The 27,521-nt window shown below is 33.3% G+C and overlaps 1 protein-coding gene and 1 long non-coding RNA gene across 2 annotated transcripts; one reads left to right on the forward strand and one right to left on the reverse strand.

Moving 5' to 3' along the window:
* The first annotated feature begins 3,759 nt into the window (after positions 1–3,759).
* LOC123692153 (rab proteins geranylgeranyltransferase component A 1) lies at positions 3,760–27,058 on the forward strand. The gene is made up of 10 exons (XM_045636842.1): positions 3,760–3,921; positions 5,273–5,471; positions 5,992–6,115; positions 9,461–9,704; positions 10,121–10,343; positions 11,536–11,740; positions 12,459–12,603; positions 19,539–19,657; positions 21,408–21,530; positions 25,990–27,058. Exons 1-10 carry the CDS (start codon positions 3,873–3,875, stop codon positions 26,146–26,148), a joined length of 1,590 nt encoding a protein of 529 aa, XP_045492798.1. The 5' UTR covers positions 3,760–3,872; the 3' UTR covers positions 26,149–27,058.
* Positions 13,893–14,309, reverse strand: LOC123692156. Its single transcript, XR_006751496.1, has 2 exons — positions 14,157–14,309; positions 13,893–14,046 (listed from the first exon to the last, which is right to left on the reverse strand). It is a non-coding gene; the product is annotated as an uncharacterized LOC123692156 (long non-coding RNA).
* Positions 27,059–27,521: the final 463 nt, after the last annotated feature.

Raw genomic sequence — 27,521 nt, forward strand, 5'->3', positions numbered from 1 at the left:
ATAAAGGGCATACAAGATCGATTCGTCCTTTGAACAATAATAAAATCAAGAAGCGGCCTAAAATGTTGCTTGTACTTGTCTACGAATATCACTTTCAGATACTGCCACCAATTTTCTTTGTATCAATGTTGTGGACACCAGGATTTTATTGATTCTAGTGTGCCATTCCCGTGTAGAGCGGGTCCAGTAGATTAACTAACACAGGTCGTTTTTATTACGATTTAGATTTACGTGTTAGTTTATGTAACTGTTCGTTGCTCGAATAAAAAAGAGCTCCCAGTAGTCTGTAAAATGTTGAAATGAATGTAAAAAATATTGTAAATACGAGTCATTTGTTGTTTTATTTTTACTATAGAATTTTCGGTTTTTTTCTGTACACAAAGCTTGCGGTACGGTTGAACATAAAAGTATAATAAAGATAAATAATATGACTCAATAAATTTTGCCTCATCGAGATTCGAGAGTAAATAGGGAATGACGTGAATCACGTCCGTTATGTTGTGGCTTGTGGCTGTTTTATAGATGCGGAAACATTTTATGGATTTTTTCGATTAAAATATCTCATAAATATTTTAGTAGGTACCTATCAAAAATAGGAAGGGAGTCATGAAAACAGACGGAATATAAGAAAGATATAACAGCAGCTTATGTATATTTTAATTAATTCTCATGTGTAATTTGATATTACACAGACTTTATGAAGATCAAGATGAAGATCAATCAATGGAAAAGATGACACATTTTGGAATTAATATATTATCGAGTTTTTATTTGCTTAGATGATAGATAGGGAGGCGAAGAGGGGAATTTTCTGCAATACTCGAGCGTGGCAGTTTAAGATATGAGAGATACCTTAGACCTAATAGAACAACCTTGTTAACTATTTAGCTCTTTAAGTAGTGACGCACGATCAGATTAGTAAAAAAAAATCGATAGTCTGAACTACTCGAGCGCGTCAGATTAAGATATTGGGGGTTGATTTTAGTGTTAACTAAAATTAACTAATCTGACGATAAGTCCTTGACGCCGCCAAGTTATAGGGTCGCGAACTTGTAAAAAAAAACGTTAATCCGGCATTCTCGAGCGCGATTGTTTTTATTTTTATTTTGAAGAATATAATCTAAAACTTACTAAAAATACAAAATCTGCCGGTTTCCGCGTGACCGGAAGTCTGGAGGAGCCATTTCGTCTTCCGAAAAACGCGTTGCAGTATATATGTCGCGAACGATACATTTTACAAAAAAAAAAGTTTGAATAAACAAAAAAGGTAATTTTATTTTACACAAAAAAGGTCTCTTTACATTTTTGTCCAAAGTTAAAACTTTTTGACTTGAAGCATCATAAAAACTCAAACTCCCGGTTTTTTGAGTATATCTCGAAAACTGAGGGTGTTAAGAAAAATTGATATGAAATAACGATAATTAAAAAAAAAGAAACTCTCAAACCTTTTTCGGTCAGATTAAGAGAACCCACCAACATTTTTGTCAGATTAAGAAAATATGCTTTCAGGAGACCGAGATAAACCTCCCCTATGAAAATCTGACGCGCTCGAGTATTTCAAAAGGACTTTTTTTTCTGCATTTTCAAAAATTCATCGTAACTTATCGTCACGCCGAAATCGTCAGTTTTTTTAAGAGGAGCTTCCTTGGGGCCTACTTAACACCCCTTCCGAAAATCTGACGCGCTCGAGTAAATTTTTTTTTTGTGCATTTTTGACGAATTAATATGCCTAGCCCCACCACGCAAACCGGCAGATTAGTATACCGTTGTTATCAGAGGCACTTGGGGCATACGTAGTATGAATATCTGACGCGCTCGAGAATGCCCAAGTAACTATTTTTTTTTACATTTTTGAAAATCCGTACACGCCAAACCCACCGCTAAAATGGTTTTTACCATAGAAGCTTTTCTTTTCGAAATTATTTTATCTATCGATTTTGATAAGTCTCGACGGCGCCGTATAATTACGCCATTTAGCTACCTCGCCTCCCTATCTATGAGGTATTATGACAAGTAAAAGCTATTGAAAAAAAAACGATTAGCAAAAAAACGCTACAAAATAGTACCTAGTAAGTACCTACCTATGTTTAAACCTACGAGTTTAAAATCAACGTAGCTTAGGTATCTATGAAACAATAGAAACGATACCTATTAGACCAGGGTCGATAATTTCTGAAACAAAAAAAATAGTAGTAGGCTGAAACCCATTAGAAAAGGAGAGGAATGTGATAAAAATTAAAGGAAAAATAAATTACAGACAATCCGAGTTCGGGAAGTGGGAGGGGGGGATTTTTAAACTGAATAGCAATAGGTCATCGGTTCACCGGTTCCTTAGTAGACGTTTGGAAAAAGTAAATTCTCGGTATAATACAAAATGCCTTGATAAACGGCATGGCTAACAGCGATATACATAGCTAGAATTTCCCTGCGTCATAATTAGGTATTATCATTTTTGAATTTTTAAAAATCTATTGGAAACAATAGGTATGTGTGGGATAGAGTGCTTGTTTCACGCTATATTTATTTTATTTGAAAATTTTCTTTTTTTACCAATGAAGATGAAAAGGCCGATCTATATTTATGAATCATACTTTATAAAAACACATAAGTATAAAGTTGAATTTAAAACCTTTAACCTACTAATCCGATTAAAAATACCCTCCTTTTACAGCTACTAGTTATTATTTTGTGCATTTACACATTCTGAATGCCGAACGAATACACATCGTGAGTGACCTACGTATGCCATGTTAAATTGGTCAATCCGGGAAGATCTATCTTTGATAAGGCTTTCCACGAAGAATCTCACGATTCTTCATCGAAAGCCATTTACCAAATTGCGGCTTTTTCAAAACCCTACTAATTCCTACTAATATAATAAATTCTAATGTTTATTTATTTGTTTGTTACTCCTTCACACAAAAACTGCTGAACCGATTATTTCATGTTGGCACACACAGAGGGTAATTGGGTGACACTTAGTTAAGATTATTATATCCCAAAAAAATGTTCCTGTAGAAGCAACGCAGGTAAAATAGCGGGGCATAGCCAGTAATATTATAAATGAGAAATTTGGAAGAATGTATGGATGTTTGGTACTCCTTAACGATAAAACTTCTGGATGGATTTGGATGAAATTGTTTGTGTGAAATTGGTGTGAAAGTAGTTAACTTAGAGGTAGTTAATCCATACTATCCATACTAATATTATAAATGCGAAAGTAACTCTGTCTGTCTGTCTGTTACTCAATCACGCCTTATCTACTGAACCAATTTGCATGAAATTTGGTATAGAGATATATTTTCGATACCCGAGAAAGGACATAGGCTACTTTTTACCCCGGGAAAAAGGATAGGTTTTATCCCGGAAAACCCACGGGAGCGGGAGCTATGCGGATTTTTCTTTAACTGCGCGGGCGAAGCTGCGGGTGGAAAGCTAGTATAGGTTATAAATCAGAATAACATATGAAATCACAGCATGAAATAGTTAACCGCGCGGCTCAGCCAGTAAAAAATATTTTTATAAAACTATATAAGTACAGCCACAATATTGCTATCCAAGAAATCGCTTAGATGCTTCATAAATGTATTATTTTTACATTAGAGAGTTACATAATATGATGACATGAATAAGTATAACATGAAATTTTTCCAAATTAGAATATATATACCAGAAACTTAAAAAAATGTCGGCTTCAATAGGGACCATGGACCATTACATTTTTGAACGAAAACTGCTTGGTTGTCAAAGTCAATGAACTGTCAAGTCAGTAGTGTCAGAGAAAGTAAAATCCTTTGTACAGCAAAGGAGTTAAATAATTTTTTATCAATATTAATTTTTTTAATCACTGTACAAGAAATTAGGAATCAAAAATGGATGACGACTTACCGACCGATTTTCAAGTCATCGTTGTTGGGACAGGTATGCCATATGTTCTCTAAAACTTAATACCGGGCGTAATGGCGATAGGTAGCCTACTTATGTATCGATCTTATTTTTTCTTAACCCGTCTATGGTATTTTCGCAAAAGTGCAATGAAGCATATTCATTATAGTTTAATAAAGTTTTTGAAAAGGTTCCCCTTGTAAATATTGAGATCCTTCATATTTTATATTCTTATTGGTAATTTTCAAAACGTCGCGCCGCCCTAGTTTTCAGATTACACATTCGGTCAATATTTTCAGTAATGATGTTCAATTCGTTATGTTTGCCCTTTAATTTATTTAGATAACATATGCATTTGTTTTTTTTTATTCATGTTAAGTTAATAAGAATAAAATTAATCTATTTTAATTGAGTACATATTTTTTACTACTAATGAAATATTTTTATTTTATAAGAAAATATAGCTTATTTCTTTAAAGTGGTTATTTTTATGTATCAATGATAGATCAAAATCTGGGCCTTTTTTCTTAATTGAGGAGCGTCGGAAGAAAAAGCGATAAATCACATTTGTGTTTTTTGTCAGAAAATGTAAAAATATGTCAAATTTCATGGTTTTCTAATTTAGAGTTAAACAAAATCTATCAATTTATTGGTGTTAGGATCACTGTTTGGAATCCTAAATTCGGCATTAGTAGCTGTGGTACCTATCGAGTTATAAAAAAAATAAAAATGGATATATCGGTTTTTGACCAAATCAAACAGATTTATCGGTTTTTGATAGAGTCAACACTAATTAATGTTAGGGATTTATCAGTTTTAGTTCGCTGTACGCTCTGATCGCTGGTTTAGTACGATTTTTTTACGGAATTATCGGTTTATGTTGAGATCCAGGTATTTCGTGGATGGATTTAGAGTGGATTTATCACTTTTTGACCAGGTTACATTAACTATAGACCAAAATATGTACGAGACCAATCAATAGGCATCATAAAAAAAATTAATGAATGTCATTTATCGGTTCTTGTTCTGAAGCTCCTCAATTTATCTGGTAGCAATAATTTTATATTTCCGAGAACTTAAATAACTAAATGAATCTCAAAAAACTTACAATTTCAATTAAACTAAGAAAACACTTTAGTTTTCTATTATATATGTATAAAAGTAAGATAATGTTCTCATTATCTTACTTTTATACATATTACACAACATTAATATTACATATTACACGACATTAATATGAGAACAGCTAAACAGATTTAAATAATTTATGATGGACCCAGAAAATAACTTTTAAAGAACAATTTCATACTCAGATTATATCTTACTTCAAAAATGTAGTATGAAGTATATAATATGCGGCAATTTGACAATAATTACCTTCATATAGGTATGGTGGAGTCGATAGTAGCTGCAGCATGTAGTCGAATTGGTAAGAATGTGCTGCACCTGGACTCCAGCGACCACTACGGGGGTTTGTGGGCCTCCTACAACTTTGATGGACTTCAAAAGTTCATCAAGGAAGTCAGTTCCGACCCTAAGAGGCAGGAACAGGTTTACAATCTTATCGAGAAATGGTATATTGAAAAGTGAGTGTAAAATGTACATTATTTAAATTGGTTACTCTTTGTTCAAAATAGTATCTTGGATGGCTTTGTATAAACTAATTTATAAAATTTTACATTGCTCTCCTGACTTTGATAAACAATACTAACTAACTATGTATACAAAACTACATTAGTTGCCAATATTATTTTTAATGCATGTTAAAGTAAATGTATTAAAAAATCCTTCTCCATCCTATGTTCAATAAAAGATTAAGCTATAACAATGATTAAACAAATAATTACCTTGTTAACACAATTGACTAGATAATGAGTTCTAGTTTTATTAAAACAATTAGCTTACCGTTCGCGGCTTCGCCCGCTTTGTCTAAAACCTAATAAATTATATACTAAAACCTTCCTCTTGAATCACTATCTATTAAAAAAAAAAAACGCATCAAAATCCGTTGCGTAGTTTTAAAGATTTAAGCATACAAAGGTACATAGGGACAGAGAAAGCGACTTTGTTTTATATTATGTAGTGATTTATTATTTTTATACACAGGGAAGTCCCTGGAGCGGAGGGGGAAGAAAAGACTGACGACAAAGCTGATCCACCCAAGAAAATATGGAGTCAAGCGAGATTTGCTGCGGAATATAGAAAATTCAACATTGACATGACCCCCAAGGTAAATTTTTGTTTTTCCTGTACTCTTTAGTTTGAATTAATAGTTGTCTCTTTTTGTGTTTGGTTTTATGCAATCAGTAATTGAAAACTAAATTAAAGAAAAAAATTCCTAAATATAAGATTATAGTGTAAATGCAACTTATTGGATTTGTTATTTTTTTCATATGATGAGAAAATTAAGCAGATGCAATTAACTATACAGTACTTTCTATAATTAGTTGAAGATGTATTGCCAATCCAATTAAAACTGGAAGCAAGATAGAATTGTCTAGGAATTAAAGAGTGATGAGATATACATCTTCCTAGTATAAGTAGACTGCTTATTTACAATATTGGTTATTAAAAAAAAAAAAAAATAAACAGGAATTTGAATTAGTCATATCTCCAATCTCTGAACACAAATAGAAAAACTATCATCAAAAACATTGCATGTTCTAGAACTTGAAACATACATGTTATTCACACTTTACTAAATGTACTGTCTAAATCTAAAAGCTTTTAAATTTATATTATTTTACTTTATGTCAGATGAGATCAAATCTATTGCATATAACATATTTGAGAGACTTGATAGAAAAGATAATTAGTGCACAAGTGTGCTGCTTTCTCTGTGAAAGGCGAAATAATTTCTATAAATTAAATGAAGTAACAAATATGTAATTAAATATAGCTTTTTATTTGATTTTGTGATCCTTTCTTTTTCTGTGTATGTCTATGATACATATTAATAATTTTCTTTTTTAATTGAAAATATATTTTAGTACAAAAAAGTTAAACCGTACAAAAATTATAACTTAAACCGTATAATAAGATTCTAAAATACTTTCGAAAAAACCAGAGAGAGATAGATAAATTATTACAGAACAATGAAAACGGGTAATTAGAACATTAATTCATTATTGAAACAACCTGTTTTATGTAATAATTCATCAATTTATTTATTGAGGCAACATAGACTCACAATTTACACAATTTTAATGATACACAAAATTATGAATTATCTTAAAAAAATCTCCATAAATAGTAAATATTACTTCCTTTTCTATTTTAAAATTTAATCTACATCCCGTTCGAGGACGGTGCAATATATCTGCATTCTGCATCGAGTTTCCCAGAATGCCGCGCAGTTTTGCTCTATTTGTGCCAAAATAAATTAGGAATACTGGATCAATATCGCATTCAGAAAATACTACCTCGAGATAAAATACCCTGCTAAATACTACCTACTTGAAACTTCATTTTAGCTGTAATATTTTTTGTATATTCATATATATTTTCTTTGACCTCTTTACTTATCAACGAACAGCGAAAATAACGGAATACTGATAGCCGATGTATATTTCATAACGAAAACATTAGCTAAGGGAATATTGTTGTACTCAGACTTTACAATACAATGTACATACTAATGGATAACTTGGAGTTTAACCCAAAAGGCAAAAGCCCGTACATTGTGTGCCAGAAAGTTCCAAAATGTTTCAATTCAGGCATTGGACCAAATTGCTTTAAATGCGAATTCGCGCCTCGGTTCGGATGATTCACGCTCATAATATTTCAATGACCGTTTATCAAGCTTTTTACGTGATAGAGAGATTACCGAAACGTTTCATAGTACACATAGTAATAATATTAGAGCAGAAAAAAGTTAAAAATAAATAGACGCTGAAAAGTTTACGGCATACAAAAATGTTTTAGTCGAATATGCATAATTTACAAGAACAATGGCTTCTAGCTTTTTATCATTTATGTTGAGGACAACTCTTATTCGTAGGTAGGTATAAAGTATTTTCAGGATAATTACTATAATCGATTGTAGATACTGGCTCATTAGTTTTGCCTGAAGGTAGTAAGGCAGTTTCGTAAATAGGATTAATTGTACAATGTACATCTTCAACATTAGTATTTCAGTTTAGGGGTGTACCGTGTATGATTTTGATGGAAATTCTATAATATCTCTTTTGAATGAAGGTTGTAATACAATATGTAGCAGTGTTGTCTAAATTTGTGATAACATTGTTGAATGTGAAACATTTCTTATTTTATGAGCTACGCTTTGGAACAATAAAAATTCTGTTTACAATCGTAGTTCACTTTTGCATTTCACCTTGAGTCTGGCGTAAAATGTCCACTTCTATTAAACGTAATAGCGCACTCGACCGCTTCCTGTACCAAATATACATAATTATTTCTCGGGAATTAATTTTTACAATACATTTTAAATTACTGGTAGCATTGAGGACCAGTTCTATCATTGATAGAATTCAACTTGATCAGCTTGAATGAGTTTAGAAAGGTTCATCCAAATGAAGCAAAAAGCGATGACGCATCAGATTGTTTGCGAAATAAATCAAATAAATCATTTAATCGATCCCGTCTTATACAAAATAAACACGGAGAACTAATTCTCTATGATATTAATAGTACTATGTACAACGTTTTCGTGTTCACGTCTCCGTTGAAATTGAATTAGGCGCCTGACTGCCCCGCTCTTTATTGCTCCATTAAATTTTAAAAATATATTTAAGTTTTCTTTGATTAATGTCATGATATTACCTCGCATAGATTTAACGATAATTTGTTTTATTACAGCAACGTACAACATCAAACCAAGTCTAACTTAATATATTATCACAATTATTATTTCTATCTTGTGACGAATTTATGATTTAGTTAATGGCATGCGATGTAAAATTGATGTATGGTTAACGGTTTATTTAGGTTTGCATTATAGGAATTTGTGAGTGAAGTAGATTTATGTTCATTATTCGGTCTTGCTTCATTAAAATAATAAATAGGTAACTCTACATTTCGTTAGATAAGAGTCAAAGAAATATATCATATCCTACATAAGTAACCAGAATGTTGTGTCTGCTAAAATGATCAAAAGATGTGACTCGACGATTATGATGTCATTACTCATTTGGTTCACCTTCAATGTTCTTTTCAATTGTGTTGTATTTTTTAAATTTTAAGATTCAGTTCACTGAAGACCTTTATTCTTACAAATTACCTATCATTTAATTACGCCTGCAGTAAAAAATGTATTTTGGTTGATAGTAATTTGAACAGCCTATAAAAATAAACACGGCCCGTAATGATTTTGTTGGTTAACCCATGATCTGAATTTTAGTATCGACTTTTTTATGTATTTATGTCTGATGGCAACAAACGTGATTCCTCAGCAATTATAGAATCTGCGGGTGTATCGGGATCACTAAAGCAATCAAATGTGGCACAGTAGGAGGAAATCTATAGTTAGGTTCCGGTCAGATTAATTTGTTCTGACTTCTAAAAAAATCTACAGTACGAGTAACATAATCCTAAAAAAAGTCCATTCAACCTGCAGCTGCTGTTCTCCCGGGGACCACTTGTCGAACTACTGATCTCATCGAACATCGCTCGCTACGCGGAGTTCCGATGCGTTACCCGCGTGCTCACGTGGCTCAATGACCAACTGATGCCGGTCCCTTGCTCCCGGGCTGACGTGTTCGCCACCGAAACCGTCAGCATCCTAGAGAAGCGCATGCTCATGAAAATGCTCACTGCCATAGTCGGCAACACCGAGGAGGAGATGGAAAACGAATTTAAAGGTTCGTAATTTGGTCCGGTAGGTATACGGTTGCCATGGTGACGTCACCGCGGCAAAAAGTTAAACGGCCATGCACCTTTCGCGGATAGTGAACTGCGAATTGTAAAAACGTTCCGCCAATGACGTTCCTTTGTTGGTGTTTTGATTTAATTTGAAGTTAAAATGATTGATGCGCAGAAAAATACAAATGTAATAAAATATAATTTGCCATGAATTTTAAAATCATACTTACTGCATTTTCTATGGTTAGGTAAATTATGAGACCGTAAAACGTATTATTTTTTACAGTGTTTATTTCAGTATTATTTTCACTTGTGATCAATCAATCTTCTCACTTCAATAAACTCGAAACTGAAACATTTAATAAAATCGTTACATACCACTTTCATAGCTACAACACATTATATCTATCACCAGATTGGAACGACAAGTCGTTCAAGGACTACCTGACCCACAAGGGTTTGACCCCCAACCTGATCCACTACGTGCTGTTCGCGATCGCTGGAGGCACCGACCAGATGAACTGCCGCGAGGGGGTCAAGGAGTCGAAGAAGTTCCTGATGAGCCTCGGTCGCTATGGCAACACCCCCTTCCTGTGGCCAATGTACGGAAGCGGGGAACTGCCGCAGTGCTTCTGCAGGTAAGCTAGGGCGTTTAAACCTGATTGTTTTATAGGATGTAGTATGAATTCGAGCCTCGATTGCTATATCAACGCTCCCTTCGGTCCATGTGGGAGCGGAGAACTGCCGCAGCGTTTTTGCAGGTAAGTTATACGCGTAGGAGAGTTCGTGTAACTCAATTTCAAATGAGATCTTGTCAGCCTCGGTTGCTATGGCAACGCCCCTTAAGTTCGTTTTTGAAGAACTAAAAAAATAATTCCTGAAAACACAAAAACTTAAAATTATGTATTAAACGGTTTTTTAATTATTTCTCTCATTTTAACATCGGAAAGCGTACAATTACACCTTAGTGAATGTATCTCACTTACTAAGTGTTGAAGTCTCGATTCAAGAATCGGCAGTAATTTATGAACAAAATCAGCATACCTCAGATTTATGTTGTAATGTGAATAATGCGCAAAAATAATTGCTTGCTGTCATATGTGACTAATTAAAATTAATTACTATTAAAATATATTTTACCGTTTAGATTCGTCCGTCAATTAACTGTATAGTAATATAAAATATCTCGCTAGTGTTCAGAAAAAGGAATAAAGTGTATTGCGCCGCTCAGTGACCCAGATGTTCAGTCTCGACACAAAAATATTTATCACTTTCTATTGCAGTTGCATGCGGCACCGTTTCGGCTCCTTTATAGATATTATATTTTTAAACGGCTTTTTGTGTTGTTTTGTATTTACATTTTATTATAATTATGTTATGTTATAAAAAAAAAATATTTATAATTTGAAACATTTTATTAAATTAAACAATGAGAATGACTTTTTATTTTTTTTAATTCTGTACTATATCTCTAATTTAAGTTTATTGTAACATTCTCGGAGCAAAAAAGAATTAACAAGTGATAACTGCGTTAAAAACAACCGACTTCAAACTTGCACTTGCAACATTTACAAATTCAGACAAAAATGCTCATAAAATAAAAGCTACTGGGCCTATCCGAATAAAATTTTTATGGGACCAATTCGACACCATCCCGCATCGAACAAAAAAAGAATCACGTAAATCGGTTCAGAAACCTCGGAGTAATCGGTGTATATACAAAAAAAAAACATACCGACCGAATTGATAATCTCCTCCTTTTTTTTGAAGTCGGTTAATAAGATAAATAAATGATGATGTGCTTCTCCTAACGAAAATCTATTTCCACAGATTGTGCGCGGTGTTCGGCGGCGTGTACTGCCTGAACCGGCCGATCGACAAGGTGGAGCACAAGGTGCTGGACGAGGGCCGTTCCGTGGTGGTCATCGACAGCAAGTCCAAGACGCTCAATTGTGATCACCTCGTGATTGGGATCAATGAATGCCCCAAGGATCTCATCTCGCCGGAGCCCGCTGAGTGCACTGATATCTCGAAGGTGTGTATTTAAGTGGATTTCCGGATTAAAAAATAGCCTATATCTCTTTCTGGGTCATCAGGTATATACCAAATCTTATTATAATCGGTTCAGTAGTTAATATGTGAAAGAATAACGAACTTCCATCCATCTATACTTACAAACTTTCGCTTTTATAGGATTGGATTTTTGATGTAGAGGGTAACTTAAAATTCAGACGAGTGTGCCATCTACTGAATAACTCTTTTGAGAATTTTAATAGTGTTGTTACTTATCAAACTGCTCTGTTTTAAATATTACGATAAGGTTCTATTTCAGTAGGTACATAAAAAAACACTGACTCAAACGAATTTATTCATGTAAATTATACTGGCCGAATTGATAACCTCTTCCTTTTTTTTGAAGTCGGTTAATGCCATGACTGAGTCCTATGTCCAGCAGTGAACAAATGTAGGCTTATAATGATGATGATGAATAGGACTTCTTTTTTAACTACCATCGATAAAATTAAAAAATTTGGTCGTCTGTAAAGTCGGTTTACTGACGATAGTTGAACGTGACAACGTCTTAAGACCGATTGTGCCTACACGGAACGCCTCAGAGCGAGGTAACGCCGCATGAGTCATGTTTTTTCGTGCGTGCAGCCGGCTATATCGAATTATAAGACGTTGTCACGTCAAAAATAAATCGTCATCATAATAGCACAAAAACGTTTAATTTGAAACGATGCATTGCACAGGCGGTGTTCATAACGAACGGCACGATGATGCCGAGCGAGCGCGAGCCGCTGACGCTGGTGCGGTTCCCGCCGCTCGGCGCCGCGCCGCACGCCGTCACCGCGCTCGAGGTCGGCTCCGCCACCGGCTCCTGCCCCAAGGGCCTGTGTGAGTGCATACATACATACATACATAAAACATCAAGCCATAAAACACACGACACACCGAAAGGTATAAGGGCGGCCGTACACGGACCGCTCGAGCAGTTAACAGCTGAGCGACGTACACGGACGGCTCGAGCGGTCGGCGTCAACTGCTCGAGCCGTCGGTTGTTGACCGCTCGAGCCGTCGCTACCAACCGCTCGAGTCGTTGATTTTTTGACTAGTCGCGTCATTGATTTTCAGGGGGAGAGGAGGCCGTCGACGGCTCTAGCGCAGTCAACGGCTCGAGCAGTCAGTGTATGCCTCACGACCGCTCGCGAGCCGTCAACGGCACGGTGGAATTTCGTCATGCAGTTGACGGCTTGAAGCGGTCGCGACGGCTCGAGCCGTCACGTGTACGGCGGTGAATGAATGCCTATAGTTCACCGCGCGGTCGCGGCTTCAAGCGGTCGGTCTCAACTGCTTGAAGCGGTCCGTGTACGGCCGCCCTAAATGTCATTCAAACGCACATACACGCCTTACTACTGTATCATACACGTCGCGCGCCGTACGCCGTACAAAATGCCATACGTCGGGTTAGTAATATACCGGGTGTCCCACCGTCGCGTCGGTATACTAAGCTCAAATGGGGTTATAGTTTTACAAACGCTGAGGACGTAAAAAATACTTATAACGTTCCAGACGCATTTTTTTTCAAAAAGATGAATTCTTAAAACTCTATCAGCCTTACTTATAAAAACTGACTGATCTGTTGCTTAAACACCTCTCAGTTAAACAACTCTCAACTCCTTAAACAATGATTAAAATAATCTTACTTATAAACCTCTCTCAGCAGTCTCTCAACTAAGTAACGTCAATATATTTTTTTCTAGTAACATTATCGAAATAAAACCCGCTATTCACGAAAAACTTGACTAAAAATGTACTTTTTGACAAATATGAATGGTAGACTTTATTTTGTATGACATTTAACTGCGAATAAACTTTCAAAATATAAATATGTCATTTCCTTAGGTCATTTCTTTGTTATTTAAATTATTATTTTGCAATTGTTGTACAGCTGTGATTTATGTAAAATTATGTTTAATGTTTATCATATTTGTACAGTGAAAAATCAAATAACTGAAAATGAGCATCAATTATTATTAATCCTCCTTGCAAAAAAGCAGGGAAGAACTTATGAAGCAACAACATGAGTTGCATGAAATTGCAATCCAACAGGAAAGGGAGACTCATGAAAAAAGGCTCTAAATACTTACTTTGGAAGAGGAATATTATAAGAAAACAATAATAAATTTACAAATATATGAAAATATTTATTTAATTATAAAAATAAGTTTCAATATGGCTGTGTTGATGTTTTCCCTTGTTTTTCGCATTCATCTTCTTATTCTTCTACATTATTAGGGACAGTTGGATTTGTTAATTGATTTTCAATGCCTGTAGGATCTAGAAAGAAACAAAAAAAAAGAATTAAAATATGGATAGGTAGCATTTATGTATTGGCATTATTAAATATACTTTGTTTGCATATGAAAGTAGTTTGCGTAAATACCTACCTTGATTTAAAATAGACTCATTAATTATTATTAGTATTGTTAAATTGTGCAAAACTGCACCAGCAATAATCGTGATCTTGATCACGTGGAGGAATCCTCACAACGTTTCATTGAGAATGCGGAATCTTTGCTTCCACACCCCGAAGCAACGCTCGACAGTAATTATAGTAATTATTCCTCGTTCGCATGTGACTCAGATCGTACAATATCACAGAACAGTAAGAACATAATAGAAGTGCTATAATGTCATAATTAGTATCGGTCAATTATGGAAAGCTGGCATGTTCACAGTACTCACACTTATGCAATTTCACTTACAGTATGTTCAAAAATAAATGCGACTCTAGTTTCATTTTGGACTTGAATTGTAAAATGGGTGCGTTGTAGATAAATATATGCAAATATAATTATGAAAGCTCTCATAATTTCCCTGTAAAATTATAATTTAAAAGTAAATCAATTGATGAACTTAATTATTTATTCTAAAAATAATCAATTGGATAAAAGTATTAATAATCATTCAATTATCAAATAATAATTAAATTTCAGGTCATAAAAACAATACAAATAACACGTGCGCTCACTCCCAAGTCCCAACACACGGATGGTTGTTTTGATAATGATTTAAATGACGGACGCCTTCTGCAGCTGTTGCGGAGCAGTCTTGTCCTGACTTTGGTCGAGTAAAAATATCTAAGAAATATTATATTTGTAGTAAGTACGTAATACCTACCAATACGCGCTAACAAATACGTGTTACATGTTTATTGTATAATTTTCACACTATTGGTTTTAAACTCAAACTCAAACATTTATACAATTAGACTTCTTCTAGAAGCACTTTTGAATCGTCATAACAGTTTAACAGTTTTAACATTTACCACCAATTCAGAAAGCAGTATCTATAGAGAAGAAGAAGAATCTATTTAATCATAATCGTAATCTTCTACTTCACTGAAACTTTCATCGCTCGAAGAACTCGATGTTTCGCCGTCGGAATTTCTTAATGTTATTATAAATGAGTCAGTGTAATTATCTACTTTTGGTTCTAATTGAATATATTTTTCCTCATGTTTTCGCGTCTTTCTCCAAACGTCACTAAACATATCCAGACTAATAGCATTTGCTTCCTTTCTAAATAATTCTTCCACAGTTTTCAAGTTAAAGTTCACATTTTGTGATGCTACTTTCCCTTTAATTATGCCCCATAGTAACTCTATTGGGTTGAGTTCTGGATGGTATGGTGGAAGGCGCAATACACTATGTCCATGATCTTTGAGGATTGCATCAAGTAAAAATTGTGTATAGTTTGGCGTATTTTTTTAAATAATGTCATAAAGAATAGCTATTGTGTTTTATTCCGGATATTCGCTCGTCTTTTAATTTTATTAAATATGCTTAGGATATGTCACAACTAAGCGCTCTAAAAGATTTTCCGCAAAATTTAATTACGGATCAACAACTTTACGAACACTTCCAAAGAACACATACCGCAATAAGACATTGGTATTCAATTTTAAGTAAGAACAACCGATATCGTTTGTAAATTAATGTAAATGGTGATAACTCTGATTATTAATTAGTAATTTGATTTTTGAAAAAAAAAAATGCCGATTTTAGTCAAAATTTATATTTTTCTAACAAGATCCTTATCATCCAAATTTCCACAGTGGTGAGAAAAATTGACATTTCTAATGAAAATGAACAAAAAATTAAATGATTTTATTAAATACTGTAAAATAGTCTATAATTCTTCCATTTACTGTATCACAAAATTCTTCATAGATTTTTAGATATTCGTACTACACCAATAACATCACCCTGTATTTATAAACAATTGCAAAATATGACACATACATAGGCCGGGAGATACTGACACAAAATTTCGGGTCATTTGTAACAGAATGGCGGTTCTACAGAGGTCTTATTACGCAATGACAAAAAGAAAAATGATGGTCAGAACGCTGGTACCGGCGGACTAGTCGCGTGGGCGTAAGTCACACTCGTCGGATAAGTAAGACCCCTCTAGACCGCCATCCTGTTACAAATGACCCGAAATTTTGTGTCAGTATCTCCCGGCCTAACATGTGCAATGTGTTAATGTGTTGACGTTCCAGCTCTTCTTAATATACTTATATGAAAACCAGTGTCGCCAAACCCACACATTTAAACCGATAGTTATACAGTACACTACAAGTAAACTATGCCTTTGATTGGACAGCTTAATTTGAGTAAAAACTGACTAAGGTTATAAATTCAGCATTTCAATATGTACCCTTACGAACCAAGTTACGGTTTATTTTAGTATAACATCCCTAGGTATATTAGCTGTTTTGTTTCTCTTTGCTCAGAAATTCCAAATTCGAAAACATTCAGCTATTCCACAACAGAGGGCGTTGGTTTTCAATACATATAACTTTGAACCTCAACACATAAAGATAAGGTTGAAATTTGTGTCACTCTAAATTAATGACAATAACTTGACATTAATCTGATGCTATGCTCTAAGGGATGTCAGCCTTGTTATCGATAATTCACAAATAAATATATTTTTGTGCATTTTTTTTTCTTTCTATTATATAAGTATAGGATAATGTGTCACATTTTGGAGTTTGTTTATTACTACTAAGTACTTCTTTTCATATTATTATATTTAAATAAAAAACGGAATAGAATAAGTAGTATAAATCTATATTTACAAAACAAACAGAAAATATGCATTATTTTAAATCTTGGAACTGCCGTAGGTTTGATGTATCGGTGGCCTTTGTTAGACTGCTCATTGCTGTCAGGCATCCAGTTAACTCGTCACGTTGCATTTATTATCCATTTCTCTTTTAAATTAGGCTCTTTCGAAAATCTATAAATAAATAGGACAAATGAAAGCTAAGGAAAAATAGAATAAAATTTAATATTTATAATGTTTGTCTTTTCTAAAGTATCGATACTGTCGATATATTGCGCCACATGCATCACTAATCCGACATTCGTTTGTTTATTGCAATAATATTCCAGAAAGTCTTGTTTGCTGTTCAATCTATATTAGTACTTATTTCTTATGGATTAAGGTTCATTTTGACTTAATATTTTTATAAATTTTTGACAAATTACGACAAGCGAAGTTGTTACATAAAATATATTTAAAATAAATTAAAATAAGACTTACCGATGGTATGAAATGCCTCGATTGCTGATATTATTTCGTCTGCTATCATTTTTCCACTCTAATACCGAACAACACGCTCTAAATAATGAATAAATATGGAAATAAGGTTTGACAGTTGACAACCGACTCGAATATTTTTCTGCGCACAACTGAGAGCGAGTTAAGTGATCTTACCTTACTAGTGACACGTGGGCCACGCCCACATCGCACTTCTATTATGTTCTTACTGTTCTGTGTACAATATGCTTCCCAAAACTACGACCGGAATTCTTCTTCTTTCAGGTCCAGAGAATTCACGCTCTGTTTATAAATTTTTTTTTGACGCCTACGAATTCTAAAATCACGAAGCACCTGCACATCATTCGTAAAATCTTTACTCAAACTATCAATATCCATTTTACCAGAGTTATTTTACTGCGAAGTGAATAAAAACACAAATAATATACTCTTGGCAACTACAAAACGTCAAATGTTTGACAATATATCCGCCATGATGTCTCTCAAATAGATTTAAAACAGGATCGGACGTTACTTAAATTTTGACATTATTTAACTGTTACTTAAACACCTCTCAACACTGAATTGGGTTTATAAGTGAAAAAAACGTTGATCAACAGCTAAGAGGGGCTCTTAAAATTGAGAGACGTTTATAAGTAAAGCTGTATGTGTACAGTGTACACCCCTAATAAGCATTCCGCCCAATTTTGCCACCCGCACGTGAGCTATTGTTTAAGATTATGTTTTCATAGTCAGAATGCTCAGATTAACGAAGCGTTATATGCCGGCTCCACGAAGCTAGAGAAGAAAACATGGATTTAAGGAAAAATTTAGCAAAAATTTTTTGACGTTATTTTGTTGTTGTATTTTTTACGTGATAAGTATATGCAAAACTACAAGTCCCTTCGCGCTTAGTATACCAATAGTGGGACACCCTGTATATCGTTAGGTTAGGTTTTTAAGTTCAATCGCGTTTAAAATCCGTTGAGTCTCTAATTTCCAAATATTAATAAAAAAAAATAATAATTAAGTACCTGTACTTAATTATTTTTTTTAATGTTATGTTTCTCACAATTTAATAAAAAAAGTAAAAACGAAATTCATTTTATGTTTAAAACCTTAACTTGATCGAGATTTTGAAATATTGTATGCTAATTTCCTCATTATTGCCGAGGCGCCCGATGTTCGAAAGTGCTTCCAAATTATAAAGCCTGAAATTATAGAGCCTACTGGAAGAAGAGTCTAATGGCTCTCCCCTCCGCTTATTAGTGTTTAAATTAGGATAGGACAGCATATTGTAATATCTAATTCGACATCGTATAATATTGATGTTGAATCTTACAATATTTTTTTTTAATAAATTTATTTCAAATGATTTAATTATAATATGTATAGATAGTAATATAATCTAATAGTTTCAACATTCTCGAAACGAAATGTTGTAATTAAATTGAAATAGGTTGTATGCGAGACCTCATTTTGGTCGGGTTGTGTATTGTTCGAGCTTTTTTGTAAACGTTTTTTATGTTGCTTTGAAATAGCTCAAAATTGTTGTACTTATGTAGGTTTTTGTGATGCGTGATGTTTGAGTCACTACGTAGATATGCGCGAGGAAAGAAAAATGTGTTACGTGTTAGTAGATTTAAAAAAAAATAATTGAACTAAACAAATGAACCTAGAAATTAACTCAAATATTCAGATTAATTTTAAGTACACGTAAAAATTGCTGAACCGATTTTCGTGAAATTTGGTACACACATAGAGGGTAACTGGGATTAACACATAGACAGATTTTATCCCGCAAATCCCACAAGAACGGGATCTATGCGGGTTTTTCTTTGAAAGTGCGGACGAAGCTGCGGTCTTGGGGTTTTTACTTATTTTAGAAGCACTAGATAGAAAAAGAACCGACATTGTAGTTGCTGTTTCAGATCAACTAAAACTACCAAAATACTTACAAAATAAAATTATATAAACAACTAGCTTACCGCCCGCGGCTTTGCCCGCTTTCTCTAAAACACTATCCTATCTCTCAAGTTGGATCGAACTGCACATGGTGTGCGAATTTTATTATAATCGGTTAAGTGGTTTAGGAGTCCATTGAGGACAAAGATTGTGACACGAGATTTATATATATAAACAATTAATATTATGTAGTTTTTAATTTTATTTAATCACCATTAAATAGAATAAAAACTAACCGCACATACCTTCCACAGTCGTGGTGTACTTCATAACGAACAAGACCAAGGACGCTGAGAGCGACCTGATGCCGTACGCTGAGCGGATCTTCGACATGAGTGGTGGTGACCAGACCGCTGATACTGGGAAACCTAAGGTATTGTATTCTTATGAATTAAACCTAGTTTATATTTCTCTCTAGCTTGTGTTATTGTGTTATATACGGACGAAACAAATATTTCTATCCATAATAATATTATAAATGCGAAACTCCGTCTGTCTGTATTGTTACTCAATCACGTCTAAACTACTATAAACCAATTTCCATGAAATTTGGTATGGAGATATTTTGATACCCGAGAAAGGACATAGGCTACTTTTTATCCCGGAAAAATGATGCAATCCCGGAAATCCCTCGGGAAACCCTATGCGGGTTTTACTTTGACTGCGCGGGCGAAGCTGCGGGCGGAAACCTATTAGATTATATGTTATTCTGGTACATAAGCTACATAACTGCCAAGTCCATCAGTGGTTTTCAAATAAAAGAGGATACGTACATATCCTCACAAACTTTCACGTTTATAAGATTTGTATTAAGGCTATGCGATGTAACAAAAAATAGGATTGAATCTGCGCCATTTTTTGACGGGATAGTCGTTAATTTAAACGAATTAATCAAAGTTAAGGGGCCGTAGACAAAGTAACAATTACAAAACGATAACGAAGTTAGAAATCGCAAAAATGTATGGGATTGACATACGCCGCGTTAGATCACGTGGTCTATCTAATGTCAATCCCATACATTTTTGCGATTTCTAACTTCGTTATCGTTTTGTAATTGTTACTTTGTCTAAGGCCCAAGAAATAATATTTCTATTGAAATTTAATAAAATAAATCATTATTGAAATGCAAAAAGCATTTCCCAGTATATTGTATGTTTCAAGTTGCTGAAATTAGGGCGTTTAACTAAGCAACGAAACAACCTTACTCTTCAGCTTTATTACCTGAGTAAGCGAAAATAAATGGAAGTTTAATTTAAATTGAAATCTTGACAGATAATTATAAGTATCAATCAATTTCGTTTAATATCTAATAGGCCGGATTGTTTCATCAGGCAAAGGAAATGAGTTTTACATAATTACCTGATTGTTTGTTGAACTATTGTCGAATTTAGCAACATATATACAGAATATTAATTAACAATCAGAATGCGGAATGTTAATACGATTTTAATAGGTTTTTTTTAACGATTAATTTCATTTACTTGCAATTAGTAATTAATGAAATTTTCCATGATCACTCTGTACAACATTCGATTCCAACATTTTCTTTTTAGGGACAGCATTCATTACACACTATGTTATTTGTAATTATGTTATCTTCATCCATAACCTATGTTCTTGTGTAAAATGTTTCAATTTCGAATCTATCCATATTCCACAACAGTTATAATTTTAAATTCTTTTTAACACACTTTTATTAGTTTCACCGTTTGTTTGTCGGACATTGAGACTTGATTTTGACCCACCTTAAACAGATAGATTTAATATTTATTGGCATCGGTGACAATTCAATCATCATGTTAATTCATGAGTTTATCGTATTAAAACGTGTTTTTTAAACTATATTAATTTTTCAAACATGATTATTTAATTCTATTTACAACCAAGCAATTCATCAAGCAATTTTTCCCCTAACGAAATTTTTTTACAAAAATAATATCTAAATTAGGTATGATCACTGTTCCTAGAACCTTTTATTTATTTATTTTTTCTGTGTAAGATCGACAGGATTATTTTTATGACATCCTGTGTACTATCTACATTCACTTTTAAATTGTTCCAATTTCGAATACACCACAATTCCATAACAGTTCGAAATTCAAATTCTATTTTGTTCCGTCCAGTGTCTATGGTCGCTGTTCTACAACGTGCGCGACACGAGCGCGCCGGTGGCGAGCACGGTGGACAACGTGCACGTGTGCTCCGGCCCCGATGCGGGACTGGACTTTGACCGCGCTGTGGAACAGGTGAGATGTTTTTGTCTTATTAAACTATTGCATAGCTTCTATCGCGGGCCTTGAGCGCGCGGACCGAATCGAGAAATTCCGTAACGAAAAAACCTCACGCTCCCCACTCCGACGGGCGGAGGTGTGGCTTGAAGGCATGCTATGTAATAGCTTTACCGCGGCAGTCCCCAAGTGAGTGCCACACGTCTTTTTTATTTATTTAGATATACATAGATATACTGACCAAGTGCTTGTAGGCACTTGACCAATAAGCACTTGCTGCATAGTAGATTATGGACCCAGCAGTGGGATCCTGCTGGGTCCATATTACAAGGGCTGATGTTGAATAAATTCGCTTTCGCATTTATATTATGTTTATTATCGTAAAACATTTTTGAAGTGACTACTTTAGGGGCACCGCTTGTTGAGAGTAAAATTTCAAGGTCGCGTCATGGCAATACCGTCATGTCATGGAGTGAGGCGACTATTTTGGTATATTTGAATCTTACCAAAGAAGTTTCACTTCGGACACGTGTGCTCGACACACACGCATAGATACATACATACATCTATAGGTAGTATAATTACAGAATGTAATGCAATATTGAGCTCTATATTTTTAATATTCATTTATCTGTTACCTACTTTTTAAGTTTACTATTATGTATTTTGTAAATCTGAGTAACGCAATTAAAATTGTGATGACTGTTGTTTTGCAATGTGCTGATATTTTAATTTTATCTACGTTCCTTTTTCGTTTTTCTATAAAAATTTAAATTATAATACGATCAGGATTCAGGACATGAAATAATACATCGTAGGATTATATTTCTAGTTATGGGAACATCCATTAATCACGTGATGTTTTTTTTGGTATTTTTGACCCCCCCTCCCCCTTGGTGATACGTGGTGAGGTTTAAGACTACCCCTCCCCCTTCCCTCCTATATCACGTGCATTTTTTCGTACCTGCAAAGAATCAATTTTCTATTTATAAAAAATACTGGTATAAGTATCATCTAATTTTATTATAGTAAATTAAAGACTACTATAATAAACGTTCAGAGGTAGACAAAAAGATTGCAGTTTGTTTTTGAATGACATAAAAATAATGAAAGATATGCGAAAAAGTTGTACCAACGCGTTTAACTAAAAATAATTATACATGTAACGCCGCTTTTCGCCCTATATTAAAATTTGAAACAAACTTGAATGCATAGCTATTGTATTATACAAAAAACATATGTGACCATGAATATGTTTTTATTATATCGTTTCATTTAACATAATGAGTAATAAGACAAAGAACATAATTATTTACTGTAGTATTTTGCGAAATATAATAGTAAAATTTATACTAAAAATAGTATAAATAAATAACCTGTTTAATTGTTTGTTTGTGTAGACGCAAAGGTACCAGAGATCAGTTTGCGTTTCTTAACACAAGTAATCATAAAATAATATTATATATATATAATATAATAAAACTTTATTGACTAACCTGTTTTAATATGAATAGTACATAGTACTTTTTAAATTAATTACCTCCATTTTGTGGAAAATTAGCTCAATCAATAGTAATACGTTATTTAAAGGAAAGGCCATGAAATATTATTTACCCTTACTTTTTCTTACTTATGCCGAGAATATCTAAAGTAAAAACTGTCTGTAAATGTATGTCATCTGAGTATACGATAAAATAAGTTGATTGCACTGAGAGAAAATATTATTGTAATTACTTATTTATAACATTATGTTTATATGTTTATGATGTGTTTACAATGTTGTTTTATGTATTTTTGCAATGTGTGTCAATCGGAGGCAGTGAACTATGAGATAACGCTCTTAACATGAGTTTGTTTGACTTTTACGACATCCATACTAATATTATAAATGCGAAAGTAACTCTGTCTGTCTGTCTGTTACTCAATCACGCCTTAACAACTGAACCAATTTGCATGAAATTTGGCATAGAGATATTTTGATACCCGAGAAAGGACATAGGATAGGTTTTTTCCCGGAAATCCCACGGGAACGGGAACTATGCGGGTTTTTCTTTGACTGCGCGGGCGATGCCGCGGGTGGAAAGCTAGTTATCCATAAACGAATCAATTATGTAGTACAATGCAATTTGCATTAGCGTGTTTCGTGTAGAATATTATGATAATTACAATGTTTCAGAGAAATCTTTGTTTAGTTGTCTCGGTATAACAATATTCGTTATTCGGTTTTTCTATTACTTTCATTGTGTTAAGGTTACATAATATCATAGTACATTGAAAAATGTAATTAACAAACAAAACATTGAAAAATGTGTTATGAAAAACGAATGTTAACATAGCACAATACTTTACAATACTGTGTATATATTGAAAAGGTATAAAATAAAATAATCAATATGTATTGGATAAATTACCCACAATTGATAAAAATGTTGTGTTCAGAATAGATATTTATTCCTCAATGGAAAAGTCAACGAACATGAATATTATCTAATATGAACGGTATATATTTCATAACACATTATAACATTCTAATAGGCGAGATATATTGCGCTAAAAGTCATGTTATTTCAGAATTGAGGTCTAACTCGTGGTTTAGATATCAATTACGGGGTTAACACCTCAGAGTTGAATGTAATGTTATATATTTTAATAATCCATACTAATATTATAAATGCGAAAGTAGCTCTGTCTGTCTGTCTGTTACTCAATCACGCCTTAACTACTGAACCAATTTGCTTGAAATTTGGTATAGCGATATTTTGTTACCCGAGAAAGGACATAGGGTACTTTTGTAGGGTATTAGGGTACCCCTGGAAATAGGATAGGTTTTATCCCAGAAATCCCACGGGAAGGGTAACTACTTATGCGGGTTTTTCTTTGACTGCGCGGGCGAAGCTGCGGGTGGAAAACTACTAATTTTATATATAAGATCTCATTATTAAAATTATATCCGATGACGTTTTTGTTTTAAAATAACTTTATTATCTGTTACGTACTTTAACCAATCAAAATTAGGAAGTTTTTTATTGAAAATAGTTATTTGAAATAGTTATTTGAATTCTTATTATCGATAGGGGAATGTATTAAAAATTAATTGGAATATGATAACAATTTCGAAGTTGTTAGCTGCTTGCCCTAATTAGTAATTACTATCTATATTATGTTATTTTTGCCATTTTTCAAAACAATTACCCACATCCAAATGAAGGCAAATCCAAGATCCTAAAATATTGAAAATCTGTTCAGCCGATCTTCAGTTAATAATTGTAATTGCTGTAACTTATAAGACTTTCTTTTATATGTAGATAGATTCCAATTTGAATTACAAAGTATGCTCTTGGTAATATTGTGCAAAAATATGGGAGTATTTTATAAATGAATCGAGTAAACAGTTGTCGAGAAACTAGAGACTTAAAAATTAGATAAAGCCAATTGTTTCATCATATTTTCTTCTATTGTGACATGTATTAGGTGAGAAATAGCTAAACTACCAAAGTCAACCTTTAACATTGTACTTTGATATTATCTAGTCAACGTAAATATTTATATTTAGGGTTAAACAATTTAATGGTCACCAATCAGTTGCAAATCCATAACTTTATTCTCTTTTTTATGAGGATATAATAAAATAATTATGTATTTTTTTTAAATACACGTGTAATAAATACTGTTGCACTTTACAGCCTAACATGTAAAGCAACTCAAAGCGAATACCAAAAATGAATTAGGTAACGTTTGAAAGAGAAGCCTGAAATATGAAGCCCAAAAAAATATAATTTTTTGATGGTCGTAAAATTGTTTGTTGATATCTATTAATTTTTCAGTAATGTTACGGAACCCGTATTATTTAAAACGCAACACATGTTAATTCTACTGATTATTTCCTTTGATTTCGCTCTAACTACCGAAAATCACTTGACCCTACAGTGATATAAATGTTTTTAAAGATTTTATCTCTGATTTTTTTTGTTCATTATATAACATTAACTTCTAATAATTTTGATTTAAGCATATCATTGTAAATTTAATATTTATAAAATACTCTACTCTACTCATATCGTAATCCGTTAGAAAAGTAAACAAAATCGACAAGCTCATAAAAGTTGTAATATTATCTGGGTAATGGTAATCGAATATGAAGTTAGAAATAATTATTAGATGTGAAAGAATTTCTCAGATCGTCTCTATTTTTAAATGTGTTATCATTGATGTCATATTAAAATTTGATTCATTTCGATACGTATTTAATTATTAACTTCGCTATCATAATTACTTGACGTTGTTTTTTTATTTGTTATGTTCTTATAGTTTATTTTTAACATAAAAATGTATGAGGTATTCCGAATGAGGACTTACTTATGTTCTAGTTTATTTTTTACATAAAAATATATTCCGATTGAGGTCATTACTTGAAATATTTAGTTATTGTATTACTTAGTTATAGTATTAATCTTTGCAAATTTCTTCACCAATTCAGGCTGAGCAAGTATTCAAGAAGATCTGCCCGGGCGAGGAGTTCTTGCCGCGCGCTCCCGATCCCGAGGAAATCATCTTCGAAGACGACTCCACGCCCGGCCCCGACTTCCAGCGGGAGCTCGAAGAACCAGCCGAAGAAGTCGAAGGCGACAAGGAGTAATCGCAAAACGCGACCCTATTGACATTTAATACAGGGCACATTCTTGCGTGTTACAAAATAGTGGTAGTTTTGAATTAAGAACTTGACATACGAATTACAATTTTTAATCATCGAATAGAACCGGTTTTGCGTAGGTTTTAATCATTAATATTCAGCCAGCATTTTAAATTTAGAATAAGCAGCCAATTTACGAATTAGACAAATAATGGAATGTAGACATTTTTTGGTAATTAACTCTCATATATACTCTATAGCTTTTTACCATAGACATTCATTAGCACTATAGTTTTGTAGCGTAGCTCATGAAAAAACTAGAAAAAAAAAATAAGTTGAAGAATATGTGAACACGCGAGAAAGTGCATCTTTTATACCTAGGGTAATCTCTAGCAACATTTAATACGCTTTGGTCGCTTGACTTTGTGCATTCCGACTGGTGCGTGTGGAATGTGGAAGTTAAATATTTTGCGGAAATATTTTTTACTTTGTTACGGTTACCTAGCAAGATTTTTTTAAAGAAACGTGCTCATTATAGAATATTGTTTTATATAATAATATGTATATATCCGTTTTATCGGCTGACACAACTAATTTAAATATCATTAGTACACTTGACCGGGAGATAAAGTGACGATTTTTATATTGTTTTAATATTATCGCTAGGTTGTCTTGATATGTCATAAGCAAGATAAACTTATAGCTATGTTTTGAATCTTCACGTCTATTAGGTTAATGAGTTAAAGTTCTATGATATTTATTATTTTATTTAATAAAATGAGCTCTCTATAGCTTGTGTCGTAATTACAAAAAATCGAATGCGATGATCTGCTTTATCATGTTTTTGACTTTTTTTTGGTAAAATAAGTCTATAGGCCTAAATCCTGCAATTGGTTACTAATTGTGTTTTTTGCATTCACATTCGTTTTAAAATTAAGTACTTACGTTAAAGTTTTTTCTTACTTACGTTAAAGTTAAGTTTTTTGTAAACCGAATGTGTTCTAATGTTACTCTTGAACACAGATCACTCACATTATTATAGTTATTTTACATAGCAGTGTTCATCGCGCATTAGTTGAAATGATTGACGAAATTTATCAGTATTTATCGGATGTGGACTGAACTTGAAGGCTAACATGCGTGCAATTATTATTAATGTAAGGAAAGTGGACGCACCAGTCTTAAAACATAGTTTGTAGCACATTTAATTTTTTTTTTGTATTTTTAAGTTATTTAGCACTCGATATTTATTGTATTAAATGCATGATCGTGCAATTGCAGCTTGTGCATATTATAATTCCATTAAAATGTGATTATTAGAAATAATTTGTGTTTTATTATTTTCCCTTTAGTATTCAAGAGAATAAATTCTAACATAC

This window comes from Colias croceus, chromosome 5 (assembly GCF_905220415.1).
Source record: "Colias croceus chromosome 5, ilColCroc2.1".
NCBI classification, from domain to species: domain Eukaryota; kingdom Metazoa; phylum Arthropoda; class Insecta; order Lepidoptera; family Pieridae; genus Colias; species Colias croceus.

Excerpts from the sequence above, each read along its gene's own strand:
- LOC123692153 (XM_045636842.1), top strand. The coding sequence starts at position 3,873 with ATGGATGACGACTTACCGACCGATTTTCAAGTCATCGTTGTTGGGACA. Across the intron at positions 3,922-5,272 it reads AGTCATCGTTGTTGGGACAG|GTATGGTGGAGTCGATAGTA; the intron begins GTATGCCATATG and ends ACCTTCATATAG. Across the intron at positions 19,658-21,407 it reads CTGATACTGGGAAACCTAAG|TGTCTATGGTCGCTGTTCTA; the intron begins GTATTGTATTCT and ends TGTTCCGTCCAG.